General features: G+C 36.6%; 1 protein-coding gene across 2 annotated transcripts in view; it reads right to left on the bottom strand.

Annotated features, from left to right (window-relative positions):
- The window catches only part of FZD3 (frizzled class receptor 3), a 110924-nt gene that overhangs the window by 65333 nt on the left and 25639 nt on the right, over positions 1-19952 (bottom strand). For both annotated transcript variants that reach the window (XM_044225023.1, XM_044225022.1), the window contains exons 3-4: positions 9151-9347; positions 1779-2796 (exon numbers count right to left, since the gene is read on the bottom strand). In XM_044225023.1, the coding sequence (XP_044080958.1) occupies positions 1779-2796; positions 9151-9347 (1215 nt within the window). The remainder of the gene's footprint in view (positions 1-1778; positions 2797-9150; positions 9348-19952) is intronic.

Here is a 19952-nt window from a genome sequence, read left to right as displayed (position 1 = left end):
TCCTTTTTTTTTTTAAAATGATTTATTTATTTATATATTTTAGGGAGAGACAGAGAGAGAGATAGAGATAGAGAGATAGAGAGAGAGAGAGTGAAGGGTGGGGCAGAGGAGGATGGAAAGGGAGAGAATCTCAAGTAGACTCCCTGATGAGTGCAGAGCCCACAGGGAGTTCAGTGTCAACCCTGAGTTCATGACCCAAGCCAAAAGCAAGAGTCAGATGCTCAACCAACTGAGCCACCAGGCACACACCCCCCCATTTCTTAAAAATGTCTTTTCTCCATATATACAGCCACATTCTCGATGTTATCATCTACTAACCTACAGAATATATATTCAAAAAATATAAAAATATGAAAAACAAGTTCTTGCTTTCAAAGAAATCACTGTCTAGCAGGGGAAAGAGACAAAAATTATCTATAATATGTTAGTACTTTAAAAAACGTAATTAAACCTTAAGGGTGATGGGGCACCTGTGTGGCTCAGTGGGTTAAAACCTCTGCCTTCGGCTCAGGTCATGATCCCAGGGTCCTGGGATGGAGCCCCACATCAGGCTCTCTGCTCCGCGGGGAGCCAGCTTCCTCCTCTCTCTCTGCCTGCCTCTCTGCCTACTTGTGATCTCTGTCTGTCAAATAAATAAATAAAATCTTTAAAACAAACAAACAAACAAACAAACAAAACCTTAAGGGTGAAGGGAGATGAAAGGGTGGCTTGGTGCACTTCTAACAGCTAACCTGGAATGTGAACAGGAGACAGCAATGGAGATTGCTCTTTCAAGAAAACTTCTTTTTTTTTTTTTTTTTTTTAAAGATTTTATTTATTTATTTGAGAGAGAGAGTGTGAGAGAGAGCATGAGCGAGGAGAAGGTCAGAGAGCGAAGCAGACTCCCCATGGAGCTGGGAGCCTGATGTGGGACTCGATCCCGGGACTCCAGGATCACGCCCTGAGCCGAAGGCAGTCGTCCAACCAACTGCGCCACCCAGGCGTCCCTCAAGAAAACTTCTTGAAAGAAGTTTCCTTCTTAAAAGGAAGAGAGAATGATAGCTAGGGTCATAGTTTCTAGAGAAGGTTTTAAGATAAGAGAAATACTTAGCATCAATTATTCTGGAATAGTTTCCTTGCTACATTCCTCTCCTAACACTAAATCCCAGTTTGGATATAACTAAGTCACTTAACATTTCTAAGACTCAAATGAGATAGATGTTTAAGAACTCTAAATTATGAAGAAACTCAAATAAAAGACCTCCAAAGTTCTTTCTAGACCTAAAATTCTATGATTCTGTGACTGATTATTTGACCTCCTTACATTCAAAGGTAAATCATAAAATATTCAAAAAAGAAAAACCAAGACAAATTAAGAGATGAACTAGTTGTACAACGGCATTCTATTACTTTTGCAAAACTGTTAAAACAATTCCTCTTTTAACCATCAGTAAAACTTTCACAGAAGACAGTGCCTTTTTATCAGCTGGCAAAGTGCTTCTCACCCTCAAACCTGTACACTTCTAAACAATCACCAAGCAAACTGTTTTGTGACAACAGAAGTAAACTGCTTAAAAGCCCATAGCTTAGACTTGTAAAAGTCATCTTTTAAACGGAAGAGGTTTATAGAAACACATATATTACATTCTTTCTATAATATATTTGTTCATTATCTTTAAATTTTTAATGTATAGGTTCATAAACAGTTTTTTTTTAACTAGCTAAGATTAGATCTTTAGAGTAATATGCCTTCTTTTCACTATTACACATTCTGAAATTTAGAACAAGGTTTCCCTTACCTGATATGGACATGGAATGTGATATTCTCTGCAGCGTTCTTGTATCCATGTTGTTTCCCAGATGCCACGGTAAGCTTGCTCATAAAAGTAGCATCCAATTACAACCAAGAGTGGTACGAGATAAAGAATGCTGAAAACACCAATCCGGATCATAAACTTCACCAACTTATCTTGGTTCTCCTTTTCTAATGGAATTTCAATTCGAACTCTGTTTAGGGATATAATGCCAGCTAAGAGGAGAGAAACTCCAACTACCACATATAGGCAGAGGGGAGCAAGAACAAAATATCTCAATGCATCAACATCGTAGAGGCCAACAAAACACACGCCACTGATATTGTCACCTTCAATTTTATTCATCGCTAAAAGGATGATAGTTAGAGTTCCAGGGATGCCCCATGCACTGGCGTGAAATAGCAATGCTTTCTTCTCAATAGCTTCACTACCCCACTTTGGCACAGCTGCCAAGAACCATGTGATGGTAAGAATTACCCACCAGACACTGCCAGCCATAGTAAAAAAATAGAGTACCATAAAAAGCATGGTACAGGCTTTATTATGAGATCCTTGTGTCACTGTGGAAGCCTTATACTGTGCAGGGCTAGATGCATTGCAGGCTACTCGGTCCTCAAGCAAAAACCCAATGAAGAAAATTAGTGATACCATCATGTAGCAGACTGCATAAAATATGATAGGTCTTTCAGGATAACGGAATCTTGTGACATCAATCAAAAAAGTTAAAAAAGTAAACAACGTGGCAGAGAGGCAAATGATTGAAATCAATCCTATGAAGTATCGAGCAAATGAAAGTTCTTCTCTCCTAAAGTACATATTTGGACAAGGAGGTGAACAATCACGCACGTGTAAAAAAGAATAACCAAGATCAGGATCAATTTTCAACTCTCGAGGACACCAAAAACCATAGTCCCTCTGTACTGCCACTGGAGCTCCTTCAGTAGGATCACCAGCTAAATTCAGATCCACAAGTCGAGGATATGGCTCATCACAATCTGGGAACCTAAAAAAATACAAGATAAGAACCATTTTCACTTATTGGGAAATCTACTGATACCTAACAATTTGGGTTTCCAAATTTAGCACTCATGACCTTCTTCATTCTAATATCCTTGGCGTACAATTATATTAAGTAGGAATAAAGGAAATATTGATTCTTGTTTATGGGCCATAAAATCAGATTGTCCATTGTTGATCAAAAAGTGATATGGTTTTATATCTGATTTTTTTTTCAAAGATTTTATTTATTTGACAGAGAAAGACACAGTTAGAGAGGGAACACAAGCAGGGGGAGTGGGAGAGGGAGAAGCAGGCCCCCTGTCGAGCAGGGAGCCCAATTTGGGGCCTGATCCCAGGACCGCAGAATCATGACCTGAGCCGAAGGCAGACACTCAACTGACTGAGCCACTCAGGTGCCCTGGCTTTATACTTAATTTTGTTTTGTTTTCAAAAACAGTACTTTCTTTAAGGTTTTTTTTCCCCCCAATAATTTCTACCCCCAACATAGGGCTTGAATTCACAACTCCTGAGAACAAGAGTTGCATACTCTTCTGACTGAGCCAGCCAGGCACCCCACCGAGTCTTCTTTTAATTAAAATAGCCTAACTTTGCCATCAATAAGTAACACTGTATATAGGGAGCATTTATTTAAGACACACACTTTAAAATAAGATTTCAAACTATACATTATTATAAAAGAAATAAATACGTATCTCTAACAAAATAGTAGCTTTTCCCCAATCTTTAACTACAGTTACACCAGATTCAATGGAACTTCCTTAAGCAGAAATGTTAAAAAAGATTTTTCTCAAATGCACAGCACAATGCGTTCTGAATTATATTAGCATTAAAAATCATTGTAAGTGGCGTAGTTTTTAGACCTCTCTTTCCCATTTTATATTCGTTCCCTGCTTAACATAGTGGTTAATTACAGTCCTTTTAAGGTCTCTAATATCAACTACTTCTTTCTTATCACCCCTAATTTCTCTCTAATCCATTACATTCTCTAACTCAGTTATTCTCAAACTTTGGTGTACATAAGAAAAAATATTGTTTTAAAAATAAAAGTTCAGTGCCACCTGGGTGGCTCAGTCAGACCTGCCTTCAGCTCAGGTCACGATACAGCAGTCCTGGGATCAAGCAACCTGGGCTCCCTGCTCAACAGGGAGTCTGCTTCTTCCTCTCCTCCTCCCCTGACTTGTGCTCTCCCTCTCCCACACTCACTCAAATAAATGAATAAAATCTTTCTAAAAATAAATAAAAATAAAACTTCCTGGGGCACCTGGGTGGCTCAGTCAGTTAAGCATCTACATCAGGCTCAGGTCATGATTCCAGGGTACCACTCAGCGGGGAACCTGCTTCTCCCTCTTCCTCTGCCCTTGCTTGTGCTCTCTTGGTCCAATAAAGAAATAAAATCTTTAAAATAAATAAATAAATAAGAAAATTCTTGGTTCCCACCACCACAAATCATATTACAGTATACCTGTGTTAGGGCCCAGAAATTTGCATTTTAGCAAATTTCCAAAGGTACGATATCTGCAGACTTGAGAAAGTGTCATGGCTGCAGAACGAATAAAACAGGTTTGCGGTGCAGATGTGAGTAAGGGTACCATTCTCATGAACTTCTGCATCTTCAATTTTCTTGCCTTTATCAGTTTCTAAGCCTTCAGACTCCTAATAACTAGATGTTTAATAGTTTATATACATCAAATAGTTTCCAAGAAGCTGTGGTTGATATTAAGTTTGACAAAAATATGCATAACCTTATGCTGTAGCTGATTAATCTTTTATTTTCTAATACAATCCATTTTCTTTTCTGGACTTGAAATTGTAAATCCAAATGAGAGAAACTTTTGGCATCTAAGCATTTGCTTATATCCTGCAATATGTCAGGGATTAAACATGAAAAGACAAAAAAAACCCAGACTTTCTATCCTGCAGTCTAAAAGGAGATACAAATTGTAAATACAAAATTCAGCAGTGGGATATATGAAGCAAGCAAACTCTATATAATGTATAAAAATAATACAAAAGATTAATGCTTCCCAGGGGCAAGATTATGAAAGACTTCATAAAATAAGACCCTCAGTACAGGATTTTGACTCAGTATTGGACAGTTCTGGTAGCATGCCAATCAGTATTCTAGCAAGAAATGCAAGCAATGGCAAAGAGATTTGAACAGGGTAGTTTAATATTGCTGGAGCATGAAGTGTGCATGACTTGTGACAGGAGAGCAGGTTGGAGAGATAAGCATGTTGCAGAAGAGAGAGAACAGTGATATAAAGTTTCAAACCATGCCAAATTATACTCTATGTTTTTATGGCTATATTTGTATATTTATCTGCCACTCAACATATATATATACTTCACTCTATAATCTTTCCAAAAACCAAACTCTTGATTTCTACTCCTTAAGCTTCCCCCATTTCCATAAGTGGTAATCACATTCTTCTAGTTACTCAGGCCAAAAACCTTGGGGTCATCCTTGAAATCCTTTCCCTCTAATATATACCTCACAATCTGCCACCAATTTCTATCACCGTACCTTATGATGTATCTTCTCATTTCCTCCACTGCCTCTGTGCAGTTTAAGCCACTAATACCTCTTCCCTGGACTTCGGGAGTATCTTCCAATTGATCTCCATTTCCACACAGCAGTCAGTGCCCTTTATAGACATGCCACTCCTGTGCTCATGATCATGTCTCTTCTGCTCAAAGTCCTCTAGTGCTCTCCCACCTCACTAAGAGTCAAATCCAAAGTCTGTATCAGAGCTACAAAGACCCTACGACCAGTATTTTTCTAATCTGATATCCTTCCATTCTCCCTAGATTACTTGACTCCAGATTCTCTAGTTCCCTTGTTCTTTGGCTAATCCAAGCATGCTTCCATTTCAGAGCAGGTACACTAACTGCTGTTTCCTATGTCTACGTTTTTCTTCCCTAGACATCTAGGTTATTTGTTCTCTCGTATCATTTGGGTCCTTATTCTAATGCCTCTTTATCAAAAAGGCAGTTCTCCAATATGTCTGTAGAAGAGAGTCCTTCTGCTTCCCCATATTTTATCATTACCACCCAACCCTATTCTTTTTCCTATTAGCATTCACTACCATCTGATATTATCTATTTATTTGTTATCTCCCACCACTGCCATCACTATTAGAATTTTAGTTCCATAAGAACCAAGACTGTATTTTGTTCACTACTTATCTTCAGCATCTAGACTAGTGGCTAGCACACAGGACACACCCAACTAGTATTTGTTAATGATTACTGAATAAACATATTCATATAGACCTAACTCAGGTAATTAGAAAGATGACTAGGAAGAGTGTGGAAGATAGACTTGGGCAAAAATGGAGGCAGAGATATTAGTTGATTCATATAATATCAGGACTAAAACCAGGTAAAGTCAGGGGCACCTAGTTGGCTGAGTTGGTAGAACATGTGACTCTTGATCTCCAGGTTCTAAGTTCAAGCCCCATGTTGGGCATAGAGATTACTTAAAAATTGTTTTTAAACTCTAAAAAGAAATAAAATAAAACCAGATAAGGCAGTGGGAATGAGACATATATGAAATTAATTAGATAAAAGCAATACAGTTTATAATTGATTAGATATGGGAGCTAAAGCCAATGAAGGAGGAACTTACAGAGAAAGTTGAAACTTACATGAGAAACTTACATGAAAGAGGACTTACAGAGAATTAAAAAATGAGCAAAGGAAAATCAATTTTAGACATGTTGAAATTGAGGCATTTGAGACAAATGCAGGCTAGGATTTCCAATAGCTGCTAGATATGCAGATTTAGAACTCAGCAAGATGTCAAAGCTATAGATTTAGGTGTAGGAGTCAGCAGCAGATGAGTAAGAGTTAAAGTGAGTGAGATGAGATCATCCTGGAGAGCACGTAAAATAAAAAAGATCAGGAACAGAACTCTGGAAAGCACCAATACTCACGGGGTAAAATGAGGAAGAGGATCCAAAAAAAGAAATTAAGAATAATTGGTCTGAGAAATAGCAGACCAGAATAGTTCACATATAATGGTGTAAGTGATTTTCATGAAAAGAGGGCAAGCTGAGGTTGAGGGTAATTAGGATGAAATACAGAATAAAGCTAAAATACAGGTTTGAAGTGAGAGATACAGATTTGACAGAGGTGCTGAGAGGAATAAACAGAAATTATTCTGTTGACCAAACTGGAAATTTGCCAAAGACAGACAGCAAACAGAACTGCTATGGTTGGCATCATTAAACATACAGCATATAGAAAAGGGTTGACTCAATCCAGTTGGAAATCTGACAAACAAGTTCAGTAGAAGGAATTGCTTCAAGATTGCTTCAATGTTGAAATTGCTAGCAAGGTATCATTTCAAGTAATAGACCACGAAGATTAAGTAAGGAAATAAATGAGATTAGAAAGAGGGATACTAGGAGAAGGGGAAAAAAAACACCAAAGTCTGGGAGTGTCCAAGAAGTTCAAGAGCAGTAGGAACAAGAATGGGAGAGATGTGGAAGAATGAAAGGTTGTTATGAAAGACGAGTTTGCCAGAATTTAAGGTTTCAGAGTTAGTAAATGCCATGCAATAATGAGGACATAAAACAGATCTAATCCCATCAAAATAAGGATGATAATGAGATTTCTATATTAGTATGTAAACTATTAATATAAAAAGACCACTAAGTAATGGGAGTTAGCTACAAGAACCGTAAAACAGAGTGTTGCCCAAGCAAATCATAACTGTTGCTATAAATACCAAGAAATTAAAAGACTTCTAAAAGAGGGACTATAAACGCTACCACGTTTGGGGAGAAAGTGGATGAATAGTTACATGGGACTAGATAAGAAAACAGGTTAAACAGGTGGGAAACAGAGTAGACAAATATGAGAAAGCAAAATGTCAGTGAACTGACCATAAGAAACTGATATGTTTTATTTCTGAAGTTTTTCCAAATGCCAAATGAGAATAACAACACCTGCTTTTTACCCACCTCCACGGACTACTTTTAGATGACAGAATTAATTTTAACATAAAGGAGAAAAGAATGTTCACTGCAACACTACTGATAACAGCAAACACTCGGAAATAAATGACTAGCAACAGAAAGTGGCTAAATAACTATGGAATATTAACATAGTAGTCCATTATGTAGCAATTAAAAGGAATGAACCAAACCTACAGATATACAGATACATTTAAAAAATTTTAATGTTGTTTATAGATGTGTATATATGTAATAAGAGTATAAAAGCAAATATAGAAATGATTAACAACACAGTCAACATAATTATTACCTCATCTCTGGGGAGGAAAGAAGGGAATGAAATCAAGATGTGTACCAAGGAAGGAACTTTCAACTCAACCTGTATTATTTCTTTAAAAAAAAAAAAGTGACTAAACCAAGAATCACAAACTGTTAAGACTGGATAAAGTTAGACAACAATAGTACATATGCATTTATCTTATTATTCCTTATATCTGAAATATTTCACAATACAAAAAGGTACAAATTATATAAGAAATACTCTATACATTGTTACTAACAATAACATTCTCTCATATAAATCTACAAGACTGTCTCGTGAATGTTGTCAAAGCTTTAGGAAATGCTTATAATCTATATTTTGGAAGTAATCTGAAAAGTATCTGACATTTCCTAATTCTGGTTTGTTAATTAATGACAAAAAAAGGGTTGACAGAACTACTTTAGTCATTAACACATTTAAAATCATACAAATATTTAATTTCCACTATGTTATCATTAAAGACATTTAATGAAGTAATGAATGATTATTTTCTTCTCTATATTTTCTAATTGCATTACTTACTAGTAGTATTACTTGTACAGCCAGTAATTTTGTGAAGGAAGAAAAATCAACTTTACATCTTGACTGTTTTTCTTAATTCTCTTAAAAATCTCTTCATTGAAATGTTTTTTTCCTTTTCTACCTTTTCATCCAGTGACCTGAAATTCTTAAGGAAATGAACAATTCTGAGGCCATGAAACGGCTGTTAAAATTAAGATTAATATGTACTTCAGGGACGCCTGGGTGGCTCAGTGGGTTGAGCAGCTGCCTTCGGCTCAGGTCATGATCCCAGCGTCTTGGGATCGAGTCCCACATCGGGCTCCTTGCTTGGCAGGGAGTCTGCTTCTCCCTCTGCCTCTGCCTGCCATTCTGTCTGCCTGTGCTCGCTCTCTCTCCCTCTCTTTCTCTGACAAATAAATAAAATCTTAAAAAAAAAAAAAAGATTAATATGTACTTCAAAAAAGTTTTTAAAAACTGATGAACTAGAAGACAAGTAATTTTAAACATACTGTAGCGTTAAGTAATGATCCATGAAAATCTATGGTTTTCGCACCTACTGCATTCCATATCTTCAGGCCACGGAACACCAAACATCTCCATGAGCTCCGAACACTCACTGTAAGCCCGCTGACACAGCCTACGACAGGGAAGAGTGACACGTCCATATTCCATACAAATAGGAGCATAGAGTGCACAAAGAAATGGCCGAAAATCCCGAGAACAATCCAGATTCACCATTGGGTGGAACGGCTAGGAAAAAGTTAAAATTGAACAATTAGAGAAAGAATTATATACAACTTAAAACTTCCTATTTAGAATACTACAATATTCTTTTTTTTTTTTTTTCATTTTAAAAATTTCTGAAGGCTATTAAAATTTCTGAAGGAAAGTTTTGGTTTTTTAAACAAAATCCTCTTAGCTATATCCCTAAGGATTCTGAATTGGTTGAGACTGAAATGTGTTTCAGAATCTATATGTATATTTTAATTGTTAGAGGTGATATTAATGAAGAGGCAGGGCTGAGAATTACAGTATGATACACATTACATAGAAAAAAAACCAATAAAAGATACATGCCAAATGCTCAAAAAAGTGATTACTGCTTGGTGACAGGAATCTAAGAGATTTTAATTTTCTTCTTTTTATGAATTTCAATTTTATTCAACTAACAAGTATCAATAGGAGAGAGCAGACAAATGCTAAAAGAGGAAAGGGAGTGGGAGTGGAGGAAAAGAAGCAGTTATACATAGCAGTAGTTATTTTGGGAGTGTGGGAGAGGGAAAGATCTCTCACATTTGTCTCATATTTTCTTGTTCTTTTACATTAAAAAAATTTTTTTTAAATGGGTATCATATGATGTAAACAGAACTAACACTGTAAGCTGATATTAAGGAAACAAAAGGAAAAATAGAGGCTCTAGATGTAAAACCATGCTTAAATAATCATTAAAACACAGGAATAGATCAAACATCCCAATAAATATTTAAGTTTTTCATTATCAAATATTCTTTTCACTTATTCATATAATGGCTTCAGAGTCATTGCTGATTTTTTTTTAAGATTTTATTTATTTATTTGACAGAGAGAGATCACAAGTAGGCAGAGAGACAGGCAGAGAGAGAGGAAGGGAAGCAGGCTCCCCGCTGAGCAGAGAGCCCGATGCGGGATTCGATCCCAGGACCCTAAGATCATGACCTGAGCTGAAGGCAGTGGCTTAACCCATTGAGCCACCCAGGCGCCCGTTGATTTTGATCTGGTAACAGATATTCTCACCACTAAGCCTTTCTATTAAGAATCAATCAGCTTTTGGGGTGCATGGGTGGCTCAGTGGGTTAAGGCCTCTGCCTTCAGCTCAGGTCTTGATCCCAGGGTGCTGGGATCGAGCCCTACATAGGGCTCTCTGCTCAGCAGGGAGCCTGCTTCCCTTCCTCTCTCTCTGCTTGCTTCTCTGCCTACTTGTGATCTCTGTCTGTCAAATAATAAAATCTTAAAAAAAAAAAAAGAATCAATCAGCTTTTACCTTGACACATAATATTTTTCAAAGACCTCCTATACAAGATGCAGTCAGAAAACCAAGAGTCACTTAAAGAAACTGAAGTGTTAACTGTATAATGGACACGGTACCCAACATATAACAATAAATTCTGTGTGAGACCATCATTCCCAAGGATGAAGGAGTAGGTTGTGTTAGTATATGTGCTGCCGAAGCGAGCACAGGAGTAGGTTGTGTTAAACCAATGTTTCCATCACGAACAATTTTAAAATACAGAAAAACAGTTTTAAAACATTTATTTCAAGCTACTGAAGAACTGCTGAAGCAAAAAAAATTAGAGGGACCAAGAATACAGAGAGCAGGAAATATGGATATGTGGCCTGATATGCACAGCTGCTTTTCTAAGAAGGCATTTGATGAATCTTGAAATTGAAGTTGAAGGAAGTTTGTTGAGGCATAAAGTGAGAGGCTGAGATTCATACTTTGACTAGGCTGGTGCTAGAAACCAGTGCAGTTTTGGTGGTCTTACAAGGCTATAGACAAAATTCAAAAAGAAGGAATAAGACACAGGTTTCGAGAAGGGGAAGTGCCAAGGACTGAGTCTGACACAGAGCCAATTTTCCCTTCAAGAAATCAGAAAATTCTGAAGCTGCAGGAGGAAGGAGCTAAGAAGCTAAGCAGAAAGCCTCTCTAAAAAGCAGAGTGGAGATTTTGGCAGTTTTATTGTACTAAGGAAACATGGATTAGAGTTCAAGTTCTGACAGAGGAACTGAACATACTAAACTCTCCTAGGTGGAAGCCTCTGAATAGCTACATTCTTGTTGCAGTGACAAATCAAAGGAAGGCAGAGACCTGCCAGCCTCAACTCAGCTCAGTCCCTAATGGAATTAAGGTGATCCACCATTTACCTGCTAATTAGAAGAAAGGGTGAACCTTCTCTGGAGTAACAGAACATTATCTGGAACCTCACCAACATTTTGTAATATCTAACACTCAAAAAAATTACTAGGTGTTTCAGGAGACAGGATGATATGGGGTGTCTGGGTGGCTCAGCTGGTTAAGCCTTTGGCTCAGGTGATGATCTCAGAGTCCTGGGATCCAGCCCCCCATCAGGCCCTCTGCTCAGCAGGGAGTCTCTTTGTCCCTCTCCTCTGGCCCTCCCCACCCCGTTTGTGTGCAGTCTCTCTCTCCCCCGTCTATCAAATAATTAAATAAAATTTTTTTTTAAAAAAAGAGAGAGAAGAGACAGAACCATATGATTAAAACCAAGAAAAAAAATTACAACATTTTGGAGGTCCAGCTATTGACCTTAATATACAAGACTGTATATAACTATGTCAAATATGTTCAAGAAAATAAAAATGAAGAATTTCACCAGAAATTGAAATCTATTATGAAAGGAATCAAGTGGAAATTTTATAACTGAGATATACAATCTGGAATTAAGAACTCATTAGATTTATCAAAAGACAGAACTGGCAAAATAGAAAACAAGACAATATAAAATATCCAAACAGAAGCACACAGAAGCACGCAGACCAAATAATACTGAAAAATACATTAAAAAAAATAAGAGACATGTAAAACATGGAAAAGCCTACGATATGCATAACTAGAATCTTAAAAGGTGGGGAGAAAGAAAATGGGCAGAGGCATTATATAAAAAGATGATGCCTGAGAATTTTCTAAAACTAATTGAAGACAACAATCTACAGATTCAATATCTTCTATAAACCCCACAAAGGATAAAAATAAGATAATCACAGTGAGTCAAATGTTAAATTGTTGAAAACTGAAGAAAAGTATCTGAAAAACAGCCAATGGAAGTGGAAGGAGGAAAAAACAACTTACCTTTAAAAGAGCAACAGTTAACCCTCAGAGCTGACTTTGGAAAACCATAAAACAACAGAATGACTTTTAAAGAGCTAAGGAAAAATAGCTGCAAACTTCTAAGTCTACAGCCAGCAAAAATATCCTTCATAAATGAAGGCAAAGTAAAGACATTTTCAGACAGACAAAAAAATGAGAGAAAATCAGTCACCAGCAAACCTGCACTATAAGGAATACTCAAGAGCTTTTCAGACAGAAGAAAGATGATCAAAGATGAAAACTCAAAAGTACTTAAAAATCAACAAAAGGGGTGAAAATGTGGGAAAATATAAATGAATACTCCGTGTACCAATAAAAAGTAATAATGTCTTAAAATACATACAAAATACTGTGTGTGTGTATCTCAATAAGTGACAGAAGAGGACAAAAATTCTGTAAGAATACAGAAAATCTAAACAAGCCAATTATAAATTTGATCTAAGTAACATATTTATGGGTCACTTGGGTGGCTCAGTTGGTTAAGCGACTGCTTTTGGCTCAGGTCATGATCCCAGGGTCCGGGAATCAAGCCCCACACTGGGCTCCCTGCTCAGTGAGGAGTCTGCCTCTCCCTCTCCTTCTGCTGCTCTACCTGCTTGTATCTCTCGCTCTCTCTGTCAAATAAATAATTAAAATCTTTTTAAAATAAATAAATAAATAACATATTTATACTCATGATATCCAACAATAACTGGATCTTATTTAACAGACACATGGAATCTTTATTAAAATTAGCCATATTCTAGATCCTAAAGCATGCCACAGCAAACTTCAGAGAATTAAAATCATTCATAGAAGGTTCTATGACTAAAATGTAATTAAGGTATAAACCAATTACAGAAAATGCCCAAACCCAACTGCTTGAAAATCTGGAACTTAGACAACAAACTTCTAAATAACCCATAATCAGGGGCGCCTGGGTGGCTCAGTGGGTTGAAGCCTCTGCCTTCGGCTCAGGTCATGATCCCAGGGTTCTGGGATCGAGCCCCATGTTGGGCTCTCTGCTTGGCGGGGAGCCTGCTTCCCTTCCTCTCTCTCTCTGCCTGCCTCTCTGCCTGCTTGTGATCTCTGTCTGTCAAATGAATAAATAAAAAAAAATCTTAAAAAAAAAATAAAATAAAAATAACCCATAATCAACAAAGGGAATCATAACAGAGATCTAAGTTATATATATAATTATATAGGTTATATAATCTATATATAAAAGTAAATAAAGACAATATCAGCAAAAGCTATACTCAGAGAAAATTTACAATCTGATATACACGTAACAGATAATAAGAAAGCCTGAAAACAATCAATGACCTAAGCTCCATCTCAAGAAGCTAGAAAAAGAATGGCTAAAACTTAAGGAATGTATAAGGAAAGCAGTAACAAAAAAACAAGCAATTTGAATTATCACTATCAGGAATGAAGAAAATTAATGTAGAAAAATAATGTAGATACCATAAATAATAAATTTACTAGATTTATATTACTAGATTTACTAGAAAAATAATGTAGATACCAAAACTAATAATTTTGACATGATAAAATGAACAAATACGTTGAGGGAAAAAAAATCACAATTTACCAAAACTCATAAAAGTTTATCTTCTATCTACAAAGAAATTTAATCCATTATTAGAAACTATTCCCCTCAAAGAGAACTCTAGACTAAGATGGCCTTACTAGAAAAATATGTCAAACATCAAATCAAGAAGTTGCAGTAATCACACAAAAACTCTTCCTAAAAGGGGGGAAAAAGGAACTTTACCCAATTCATCTAATGAAACCAGTCTAATTTTTATAACAAAACCCAACAGGAACTATCTAAGAAGGAAAATTATTCCTCATGAACATAGATATAAAAATTATATCAGTAAATTAATCCAGAATATGTACAAAAGGAGTAATATACCACATAAACTTTTTTTCTAAGAACACTGATCAACATCTGAAAAACCAGTTAATGTAATTAATAGCATTAATAGAAAAAGGGGGAAAAAAATCACACAATCCACTAATAATAGCAATGTAGTAAAAGTATTAAATGAAATGCAACACACATTTATTATGAAAACTACTTGCAGAGTAAGAAGAAATCTCCTCAAATCTTCTGGGAAGCAGATACATCAAACTATAGCAAACCTCATACTTGGTGGTAAATTGGAGAAAGCTTCCCAAAATCGAGGAAGAGGCAAAAGTACCTGTCATTACCATCTTATTTAACACTGTATTGAAAGTCCTCAGCAGGGCAGTAAGAAAAGAAAAAGAAATAAAAGGTGAAAGAATTAGAAGGAAAGATATTAAGAATTAGGGGTACATGGATCAGAAAGAAAGAAACTATCATTATTCATAGATGACTTGTGTTCCAGTAATCAAACTTTTATCCCTCAGTTCCAAACTCACCCCTCAATACCTGCTCTATGATAATCATTTCTCCTTTACAGTAAGCATGAGTTTAAACTTTATCAATAAAGAGTGCTGGAGAAACACTGCAGGACAAAAGGGCTTCCTTGTTGGTTGTGGTTGCTGCACAGTGAGGCAGCAGTGCAAATGTTAAGAAATCTATGATTCTCTATCTCACCATGTGCAGAAAGGTCTCTTAGTAGCCTCATAATCACAGCATAGCTTCGTGACCCCCTTCTTGCATCCCATCCGATATGGATATGGTCGAGGCCTCCCACCTGCAACAGTGCCCTGACTCCCTCCTTTTGCTTAGTCACCAGCTAACACCTGCCCGTGCCTTGAAGACTTGCTTACTCCTTGCCCAGCAACTATCGACCAACTCTGGCCCAGCCAACCTGGTGAATCTCTCTGCCATCCACTAAGCTGCAACTACATCTATAATTAAGGTCTGAGCCTTTATGTCTGGTTGTCCCTTCCAAGATTGTCCCTCTGCCCTAGAGAACCCTGTTGAGCTATTTTGTAAATACTCTCTTATACTAGCTTATTAATTCTTTATATTACACTTTCCTTGTATAAATCATTGAGTGCTTCTGTCTTCTAATAGAACCAGACTAATAAAATCCGTTACAAAGAAAATACAAGATAGGGGTGCCTGGGTGGCTCAGTGGGTTAGGCCGCTGCCTTCGCCTCAGGTCATGATCTCAGGGTCCTGGGATCGAGTCCCGCATCAGGCTCTCTGCTCTGCAGGGAGCCTGCTTCCTCCTCTCCCTCTCTCTGCCTGCCTGTCTGCCTGCCTGTCTGCCTGCTTGTGATCTCTGTCTGTCAAATAAATAAATAAAATCTTAAAAAAAAAAAAATCCAAGATAATCTATAAACCATTAAAATAAATGAATTTACTAACACTGGATAAAAAAATCAATTAAGATAAAAGTTATCTGTATTTCTTCATTCCAGGAATATATTAAAATGAAATTTTAAAATATCACCAATAGAAAAGGAAACTAAGAAAAAATTCCATTTTTAAGAGCATCAAAAAGAAAGCATAGCATCCTATACTTGGGAATAAAGTTAACCAGTGTGGTGCAAGACAGAAAACTATAGAGTATTACTGAAAGAAATTGAAGAAGACCTAATAAATAGACATTCATATTCATGGATTAAATGACAATATTATTAAGATGGTGATATTCACTAACGTGATCTATAAATTCAATCTAAAAATCCCAATGGCCTCTTTTTTGCAAAAATGTTAAAGTTGATCCCAAAATTCATATAGAATTGTAAGAAAGTCTGAACAGATCAGAACCACCTTGGGTGGGGGGAGGAACAAAGTCAGAGTACTCATACTTTCCAATTTCAAAACTTAATACAAAGCTACAGTAATCAAAACATGTGGTATTAGTGTAAGTTTAAACATGCAAAAGAATAAAGCTGGAGACCCTTGCATTATACCACATACAAAAATTACTTACAAATGGATCAAAGGCCTACACATAAGAGCTAAATCTATACAACTTATAGAAACAGAGGTAAATGTTCATAACCTTGGGTGTGGCAGTGTTTTCTTAGATTGGACAACAAAAGCACAAGCACAAAGGGAAAAAAATAGATATATTAGACTTCATCAAAATAGAATGCTTTCACATACCTAAGGACATTATCAGGATAGGAACCAGACTACCCACAAAATGGAAAAAAATATTTATAAAGTATATTCTGGTAAGGGTGGTAAGGGTCTAGAATATAAAAAGAAACCCCACAACTCAACAAAAAGACAACCAAATTTATTGAGTGGGCAAAAAAACATGAATAGACATTTCTCCAAAGAAGTTAAGCAATGGCTGATAAACACATGAAAAGATGTTCAATGTCATCAGTCATTAAGGAAATGCAAATCAAAACCACAATGGGATACTACATTATACCACTAAGATAGCTAATCTAAAAAACAGAAAACAATAAGTGTTGACAAGGATGCAGAGAAATCAGAACCCTCATGTGTTGCTGTGGGAATGTAAAATGATGCAACCATGACAGAAAACAATTTGGCAATTCCTTAAGATGTTAAACATAGATTATCATATGATTAGCAATTCTACTCCTAGGTATGTGCCAAAAGAATCAAGAATGATGTTCAAGGCAAAACTTGTATATGAATTTTCACAGCAAGATAGCATTGTTCATAATAGCCCACAGAGTAAAATAAAGCAAAGGAAGGAAATAAAAGAAGAAAAATCAATGAAATTAAAACAGAAAAGCAATAGAGAAAAATTCTCATATAAGGGCTGGTTCTTTGAAACTACCAATAAAACTGTAAGTTTCTGGCCAAGACTATTAAAGAAAAAGGAAAAACACAAATTACGAATATCAAGAACAGAAGAGGTCACTGAGGTTCTGTAGGCATTAAAAGGACAATAAACAAATATTACAAACAACTCTATGCACATAAACTAGCCATCTTAGATAAAGTAGACCAATTCCTCAAAGGCAGATTACCAAAACTCACCCAAGATGAAACTGATAATCTGAATAGTCCTGTAACTACTAAAGAATTTGAATTTGGGTTTAAAAATCTCCAGAAAAAGAAATGTCCAAGTCAGATGGTTTCATAGATAAAATCTAACATTTAAAGAATTAACATCAATTCTAAACAATCTTTTCAAGAAAATAGCAAAGAAAGGAACACATCCCAACTAATTCTATGAAGTATTAAAACCAAACAAAAATAATACAAAAGAAGAAAACTACAGACCAATATTCCTCATGAACATAAATATAAAGTCTTTAACAAAATAGTAACAAAGCAAATCCAAATATATATTAAAAGCATTATATACCACAACCTATTAGGGTTTGCTTCAGAAATTCCAGGCTGGTTCAATATTCAAAAGTGAATTAATGTAATCCCATATTACCAGGCTAACAGAAAAATCACATTATCATACCAAATGATGCAGAGAAAGCACTTATGATTTTACGTTTTCAATGAACTAGAAATAGAGGGTAACTTCCTCAATTTGATAAAGAGCATCTACAAATACCCTACAGCCATCATAATTAATGGTGAAACATGGATGCTTACCCCTAAGATTGGAAATAAGGGAAGGGTGTCTGCTCTTACCACTCTTATTCAACATGGTACTAGAAATCCTGCCCACACAATAAAGCAAGAAAATAAAATAAAAGGTGTTCACTGGAAAAAGAAATAAAACTATTCCTGCGGTGCCTGGGTGGCTTAGTGGGTTAAAGCCTCTGCCTTTGGCTCAGGTCATGATCCCAGGGTCCTGGGATCAAGCCTCGCATCCGGCTCTCCGCTCAGCAGGGAGCCTGCTTCCTTCTCTCTCTCTCTCTCTCTCTGCCTACCTCTCTGCCTACTTGTGATCTCTGTCTGTCAAATAAATTAATGGAATCTTAAAAAAAAAAAGATTAAAAAAAAAATAAATAACTTCCGATTTGCAGTTAACACTACTGTCTACATAGAAAATCCCAAGACATCTACAAAGAACACCTCCTTGAATTAGTGAGTTCAGAAGACTGCAGGATGTAAGAAAAAACATACCAAAAAACCCCAACTCTATTTCTTTGAAAAATAAATAAAAAGATGTGTCCATTTTGAAAGAAAGAGGGAAAAAAAGCATGCATAAGATAGGGGGAGGCACAGAAGGGAAGAATCCCAAGCAGACTTCCTGCTGAGTGCAGCATCAATCCCATAACCCAGAGATCATCACTCGAGCAAAAATCAAGAGCCCGATGTTTAACTGAGCCACACAGGCACCCCAACTCTATTTCTTCCCCCGCAAAATACATTTATTTATTTATTTATTTATTGTGAAAGAAACAGAGAGAGCAGGAGGAGGGTCAGAAGGAAGGGGAGAAGCAGACTCCCCCCTGAGCACAGAGCTCCATGCAGGGCTCAATCTCAGGACCCTGAAATCACAGTCTGAGCTGAAGTCAGATGTTCAAATAACTGAGCCATCCAGGTGCCACAGCCTAACTCTACTATATAAAACTGTGTTCTATTTATAAAGAGCACATGAAAACTAGAACAATATACTTATAGTCACTGAAAAGAAGAGAAAAAAGAAATACCTGGGGGTAAATTCAACAAAACATGTACAGGACTCAAATGCAGAAAACTATAAATGATGACGGAATAAATCAAGGAATATAAATAAATTAACAGATATACACTGTTTTAGTTTGCTAGAGTTGCTATAACAAAGTACCATAAACTGAGTGGCTTAACCAACAGAAATTCCCTGCCTCACATTTCTGGAAGCTAGAAATCTGAGATCAAGATGTTGGCAGAACCATGTTTTCTCAGAAGGTGCAAGAGAAGGATCTGCTCCTGCTCTCTCTCCTAGCTTCTGGTAGTTCCTTGGATTGTGACAGCATAAATCTGATCTTCACTGCATCCTCTCTATACCTGTTCACATCATCTTCCTTCTACTGTGTGTCTGTCTGTGTCTAAACTTCCCTTTTCAGTCATACCGAATTCAGTCATACCGAATTAGGGCCCCTCCCCACTTCAGTATAACCTTATCTTAACTAATTACATTTGAAATGATCTTATTTCCAAATAAGGTCACATTTTGAGGTACTAGGTGTTAGAACTCCAACACAGACATTTTAGGAGGACTCAATTCAAGGCAACCAAATTTACTGAATGGGTTGAAGATTCAACATTAAAGATGCCAATTCTCCCCCAGATGATTTCCAGATTTAATGAAATTTCTAACAAAAAGCAGCATATCCACCACAGCCAGGTGGGACTTCTCCCTGGGATGCAAGGGTGGTTCGACATTTGCAAAGCAATCAATGTGAGAGAACACATAAATACGAGAAAGGAAAGAACCACATGGCCCTCTCAACTGATGCAGAAAAAGCATTAGACAAAATTCAGCATCCTTCCCTGATTAAAACTCTTCAGAGTATAGGGATAGAGGGAACATTCCTCAATTTCATAAAATCAATCTATGAAAAACCCACAGCAAATATCATTCTCAATGAGGAAAAGCTGAGAGCCTTTCCCTTAAGATCGAGAACATGATACAGATGCCTACTCTCGCCACTAATGTTCAACACAGTACTAACAACACAGT

This window comes from Neovison vison, chromosome 11 (genome assembly GCF_020171115.1).
Source record: "Neovison vison isolate M4711 chromosome 11, ASM_NN_V1, whole genome shotgun sequence".
NCBI classification, from domain to species: Eukaryota; Metazoa; Chordata; class Mammalia; order Carnivora; family Mustelidae; genus Neogale; species Neogale vison.
The sequence above is the reverse complement of the archived record's forward strand: the minus strand, read 5'-3'. Positions and strand labels throughout refer to the sequence as shown.